This window comes from Nematolebias whitei, chromosome 1 (assembly GCF_014905685.2).
Source record: "Nematolebias whitei isolate Nwh7 chromosome 1, NemWhi1, whole genome shotgun sequence".
NCBI classification, from domain to species: domain Eukaryota; kingdom Metazoa; phylum Chordata; class Actinopteri; order Cyprinodontiformes; family Rivulidae; genus Nematolebias; species Nematolebias whitei.
In genome coordinates this window covers 36,651,802-36,657,993 of record NC_056498.1, presented here as the reverse complement: position 1 = coordinate 36,657,993, position 6,192 = coordinate 36,651,802, and the positions used below count along the sequence as shown (strand labels likewise).

Below are 6,192 nucleotides of genomic sequence, written 5' to 3'. Positions count from 1 at the left end.
TCGACAATAAACAACTGTGTCATCAGCATAGAAATGTATGGATGCATCAGGGATGTTTTTATCTACATTATGTATGTAGATTGTAAAGAAGGTGGGTCCTAAGACTGAGCCTTGTGGTACACCATTGTTGACTGTTAAATAACTGGAGGAAGTACCATTATGTTGAACACATTGCCTCCGGTCTGAAAGATAGTTAGAGAACCAACCAATGGTGTGTTCTGAGAAACCGATTTCTGAGAGTTTATGACACAAGATGTTCTGTTCCACTTATTTTTTACAAATTTTCTACTTCTCCGTTTGTTAGTTTGATTTGGACGGCGATGGAAAGATCAACCAAGACGAGATGAAGGAGGCGTTGAAGACGTTACTGGGGGAGAAGCTGAAGAAAGGCGAGCTGGAGGAGATCCTGAAGGAGCTGGACATTAACGCAGACGGCAACATCGACTTCGAGGGTGAGAGCTCTGAGCTTAATTATTCCGTTGGTGGCTTGAGACGCAGATGCACGTCACAACGTTCACACGAAATTATACTCCACATTTTGTGTCAAAGTTTTGTCCTTCTGTTTTTCAGAGTTTGTGATGATGCTCTCCATTCACTGAGCCCTGGAAACAACAGCTGCACGGACAAATCGATACTTTACCCGACACCTGACAAAAGAAATACATTATTCCTTCCACTTAATTTCTGGTTTTAATCGATACTAAAACAAGTTTGATCAAGTAATCACAATTGACCATGTTTGTACGGTAGTGATAGAAATCTACCAAGCATTGGTTTATATTGAACTGGGAAAAAAAGCCTTCAGATTTATCGACTCTTGAGCACTCTGAGTGTTGTTTTAGTAGAAAAATGCTTTTTTTTGTTGTTGTTCTGGTGTTTTTTGTGCAAGTAAAACAAAAATATTTTTGATATTTTTAATAAATAAGTTAAAAACCCATTTGCCTCCGTCTTTACATCATCACAACAGGATAAAAGCCAAAGAAATGACAGATTAGGTCAGCCTCTGAATCAGACTTTATTCCAAAAACGTCAAAACAGGTCATTACCAAGTACCGTTTTTTTTTTCAGACTATAAGGCACTTAAAATCCTTTAATTTTCTCAAAAATTGACAGTGAGCCTTATAATCAGGTGCGCCTAATGTATTAATTCTGCGTGTGCTTACTGCCCTCGAACAGATTTTATGTGGTTATTGTGAATGAGTTGAATAAAGTTTGACTTATCTGACGGTTTTGTTTCGCTTAAAGCGCCTTATAATCCGGTGCACCTTATAGTCCGAAAAATACGGTAATTTGTAAATAATATTGTGTCTATAAGCATCCGGAGAATATAAGTTAGATATAAATAAAACGTCTGTTAACAACAAAAAATCAGCTTTGAGCCTATTTTTGAACTGGAGATTTACTGCAAATCCAAAAAAAACGTGATCCGTCAGGCAAAAAAAAAAAAAAATCCTAAATTGATCAACACTTATTAACTCCGGTCATCATAAAAATCTAGGAGCTAAATTTCACACTTTTCAGGAAAATGTGCAACGTGTAGCACAAATAATCTCCTGCTGGTAGAGTAGTCTGTGTCAGGAAAATAAAAAATGGATCAGGTGTTTTTTATGTTGGAAACACACGAATGGTGCATCAACACCACAGGAGCATCCGGGTTTTAAACGCATGCAAACCCACAGAAGTCCAGGGTTTTTTCTTCTTCAGAAATATTTATTCAAACAACAATATTCATGTTGTTCACAGCTGTTTTTTTATTATAATAATCCAAACTATTTATTGAGCATGCAGAACCAGAGTGAGCTGCTGAAACAACTAATTAAAATAGTCAAAGTTGGTAACTCTTCACCAAATTCTATTAGTTATTGTCATATCTTGTCTCTTATTCTAATAGATTTCCAAGTAAATTAATAATTTAACTACTTCCTTTGTGATACTGACTTTTCTGGTTCATGCATTTGTCACGTCTAGACTGGACTATTGTAATGGTTTATTATCTGGGTGTCCAAATACTTAAAACGTCTTCAGTTGATCCAAAATGCTGCTGCCAGAATCTTAACTGGAGTTAGTGGGAGAGATCATATCTCTCCAGTTTTAGCTTCTCTCCATTGGCTCCCTGTCAAATCCAGAACTGAATTCAAAATCTTACTTCTAACCTACAAAGCCCTCAACAATCTACAGTAGCTCCATCTTATATTCGAGATCTTGTTGTTCCATATTTTCCTAACAGAGCACTTTGATTTCATACTGCAGGTTTACTTGCGGTTCCTAGAGCAGGGCAGTTCATCAAAATTGCTCAGGGGGGGTCGCAGTTTTCTGAAAGTCAAAAGCTCGGGGGCCGGACATCCGCCATTTTGAACAGCCCTGTCTTAGAAAGCAGAATGGAAGATCTTTCAGTTATCAGGCTCCTCTCTTGCGGAAACAACCGACACATTGTCCAGTTTTAAGACTGGGCTTAAGACTTTCCTCTTTAATAAATCCTATAGCTAGGGTTGGCTTGTTATGCTGCCATAGGCTTAGTAGAGTAGTGAAGGCAAATTGACCTCATTTCCTTAAATGAATTGTTAAAATTGAATCGTTTTCATTTGATACAATTTCTATCGTAACATATGATTCTTGACCTGCCATTGTGTATCTATTCCTACCAAAACCAGCTGGTTGAAGCAGACGGCCGCTTGTCCTGGGCCTGGTTCTACTAAAGGTTTCTTCCTCATGAGGGAGTTTTTCCTTCCCACTGTCGCCTTCATGTTTGCTCAAGATGACAGTTCTGCGATGGCGATAAATTATTTTTATATACAAATGTTTCTGTTCAGTGCCTTGAGACGACTTCTCTTGTGACTTGGCGCTACATAAATAAACTGAACTGAATTGAATTTTCAAAGTTGTCCTTCGCTTTAGGGAATTTTTGCTCCAACTTTTGTGAACAATGGGAAAAGCAGACTTGGTGAACGAACGCACAGACGTCTTAGCAGCATCAAAAAAATGCTCGGTGCTCACATTTCGCTGGGCTGAGGGGAGTCGGGCTTTCCTCAACTCTGAAACAAGATGCACGGAAAACGTATCTTCTGCCGTTCTCACACAGCGGAGACACTTTAAGGTTCAAACAGTTCTCTACACTATTTAATTTGTTTGTAGCCAAAAGGATCACAACATAGTTATAAATAGTTTTATATAGAGCCCAGAATTAGTCATTTCAGTTCCTTAAGCTCTTGTCTTTATGTCTGAGTCGATCTACTTGCTATAAAACCACAAAAGTCCCCTTTCTGCTAGTAAAATCTAACTTATTTCACCATTCATCGTCCAGATGAGTAAAGACTGAAAAGCTTTACTTCCTGTCTTCAGTGATCGTCAGGACAGTGCGCTCTCATCGTCTACAGCTCGTTGCTCAGCTCGTCTCCGAACTCGGCCATGATGTCGTGCATCCAGATGTCCCTTTCTTCCTGCGACGTGTCGACCAGGAAGACCGTCAACTTCCTGTCCCACGGGTTTGTAGCTTCCTGCACGGCTTCCAGCTGGGCCACCAGGGGCTTCTTTTCCACGTGGTTTCTGAAAACGATGGAGGCCTCCTCTGACCACTGCCTCTGCTTCACTCCTGTGGGTGGAGGCAGACGACAGTGAACTTAAGCTTAATTCAAAATCTGTGAAAACAAATGGACGTAGAGAATTAAACGTTTAAAGCGATCTGAAGCCACACGCCCAGCAGCACAAAAAACAAAAGACAAGGTAAAGGGATAATAAAAATAAAAACACTGGATCTTGTTGAATGGTACCTTTAAGCCAGATGTGTCAAACTCAAGGCCCGTGGGCCAAAATTGGCCCTTGTTAACATCTTTTAAGGCCCACCGATATTATAAGTTAAATGAATAATGTGTTTATTCTTCTCATTTTGATTCAAATAATGATTTAATGCAAGTTTCTCATGACACTTGGCTAACTTTGATGCCAGAAAAAAGGTTGTTTTGTATTATTTGATGTTGATGAGCAACAAAAAACATCAAATGGGACCAATTTAACTCCTGTTTATGAACCTAGACCCAAAGAAAGATGTTGGGCCCATGAGTTGGAAAAAAGTTTTAAACTTTAGCCCATTCATGCAATTGAGTTTGACATTTTAGGGGAAATATTTTTATAATAATTTTCTAGGTGTTTCTGGAAACATGACGTGTTTCTCTCCCGTCCTCTCTCATCCCAGTCACCCTGAGCCCAGTTCTGCTGGAGGTTTCTTCCTGTTAAAAGGGAGTCATTCCTTTCCACTGTCGCTACTGTGCAGCTCAGGATGGAAGATTGTGATAAAGTAAAGATTTGGCCCAATATGCAGACTTCTTTAAATAAATACATTTTACTAATTGTCATTTAATATCACATGTGAATGTTTTTCTATAGTTCCCTGAGATGATGTTTGTTGTGAATTGGAGATATATGAACAAACCGAATGCAAATTAGCACCAGTATAACAATTTAACTCATTTATACCTTTAATTAGCTTCATTTTGACCTTTATCACTGTAAACATGTTCAGTGCAGCTTGAGATTACATCTAGGCCTGTCACGATAACAAATTTTGATGGGCGATTAATTGTCTCAGAAATTATCGCGATAAACGATAATATGCTTAGAAATTATTTAAGAAGAAATGTTGGTTAATTTTTGCGTGTAGTACCTTTTTTTGACCACTGGATGGCAGTATAAGGCTGTTTGAACCAAAGGATGGATAGTGAGGGAGCGAGCAGCGTGTCTCTAAGGAAAATGGGAGGAAGGCCCCTTGACATGACATGTGCTGTCTCTCGTTCCTGTTTTTCTGGTTCTCAAAATGGCGGACGCTCGGTGTGGTTTGAGCTCTTTAGCATATCATTTTTCACACAATGCTTTTAATTTAAAAAAATCAGTAAACAAGTTCTCAGCGTCTTTTTGCAGAAAAAAAAACAACTTTTTTGACAAAGGAACGGGTTTTAAACGTGAATTTTGGAGCTTTGACAAGACGGAGGTTTTTTTCTCTCGAGGTCGGCCTGTTAGCTTAGCTCGTAGCTTAGCTTCTCAGCTTAGCTGCTTTTAACGATCCAAAAATGCGATTTTGGACGATTAAAACGGATTTTAAAGAGAAAAGAGAAAGGGAGGGGTCAGTGAAGAGAGACACCAAGAAACGATAAAGCCGATAAATGAAAAAGAGGTCGATAATTTTCATTTATCATGCGATTAATTGATTTATTGTTTATAGGCCCAATTACATCAGACTGGAATGGTACCACAAACCACAAACTGCTCTTAAATTGACCAGCGGTTATCGTTGAAGCTCTTCGGTTTACTCACCAGCCAGCTGAGCAGGGATGCCCTGGAACGGCAGCTGCCTGAACTCTTTTATCAGACGTCTGAGCCGGCTGCAGCTGACCAGCTCATGTTTACCGTAATCCAGCTCATACACGGACACCAAGCCGTTGCTCAGGACTCCCTTCACCAACACTCGATGCCAGCTGAAAAGTATACAGAGGAAAAAGTTTATCCACAAGGACAAATGACTAACTCAACCAAATGTCCATTTACTGATAATAAACTGTAGCTATCTGACGCCTAAAATACAGTTTTGAGGTGTGAACTTGTGTCTAATTCGTTAATAACTTTTATTAGGTGAAACAAATCAACGTTAAACTCACTTGTTGTCAATTTTAGCAGCATAAATCTGATTCTTCTCTATTTTGAGTGGTTTCTCCTCCGTTTTATTGTAGAAGAGTATCATCTCCCCCATCAAGACCACCAGTTTGTACATATCTCTCCAGGACTGCAGCACAAAGTGGCCCGGATGACAAGCCAAGGATACAAACACGTCCATGTTGTTTCCTGAAAATACAAGGGAAAAAAAAAGTGGCTTTTTTTTTTTTAGTCACAATGTTTTTAAAACGCTGAGCAGGCGAGAATTCTGATACAATAAAGGATAAAAATGATTAACAGGAAAATTTAAAAGATACTGTCTCTTTTCATCTTTACCGATCGGGGGTAACTCTAGCAGTTGTGGCAGCTGGAGAAAGGATGATTCTGATGGGCTCGTGGTGGTTATGGTCCTTCCTCCTCCTCCTCCTCCTCCTCCTCCTCCTCCTCCTCCTTTGGATGCTGACAGAGTCCTCCTGAGGTGAGTTTTGGATGTGACAGAAGCTGATGTTGGGCTGCTGCAGGGGGAGCCACTGCAGCTGGAAGTCTTGGGGG

The 6,192-nt window shown here is 39.6% G+C and overlaps 2 protein-coding genes across 2 annotated transcripts in view; one reads left to right on the top strand and one right to left on the bottom strand.

Moving 5' to 3' along the window:
* Positions 1-649, top strand: part of si:cabz01076231.1 (calcium-binding protein 2) — a 6,700-nt gene extending 6,051 nt beyond the window's left edge. The window contains exons 7-8 of the mRNA XM_037676747.1: positions 305-452; positions 571-649. Coding sequence (XP_037532675.1) covers positions 305-452; positions 571-599 — 177 coding nt within the window. The 3' untranslated portion in view covers positions 600-649. The remainder of the gene's footprint in view (positions 1-304; positions 453-570) is intronic.
* Positions 650-3,180: 2,531 nt separating this feature from the next.
* The window catches only part of tdrd7b (tudor domain containing 7 b), an 80,864-nt gene continuing 77,852 nt past the window's right edge, over positions 3,181-6,192 (bottom strand). Inside the window, exons 17-20 of the mRNA XM_037677176.1 lie at positions 5,977-6,192; positions 5,646-5,829; positions 5,305-5,465; positions 3,181-3,589 (exon numbers count right to left, since the gene is read on the bottom strand). Of these exons, the coding sequence (XP_037533104.1) occupies positions 3,369-3,589; positions 5,305-5,465; positions 5,646-5,829; positions 5,977-6,192 (782 nt within the window). The 3' untranslated portion in view covers positions 3,181-3,368. The remainder of the gene's footprint in view (positions 3,590-5,304; positions 5,466-5,645; positions 5,830-5,976) is intronic.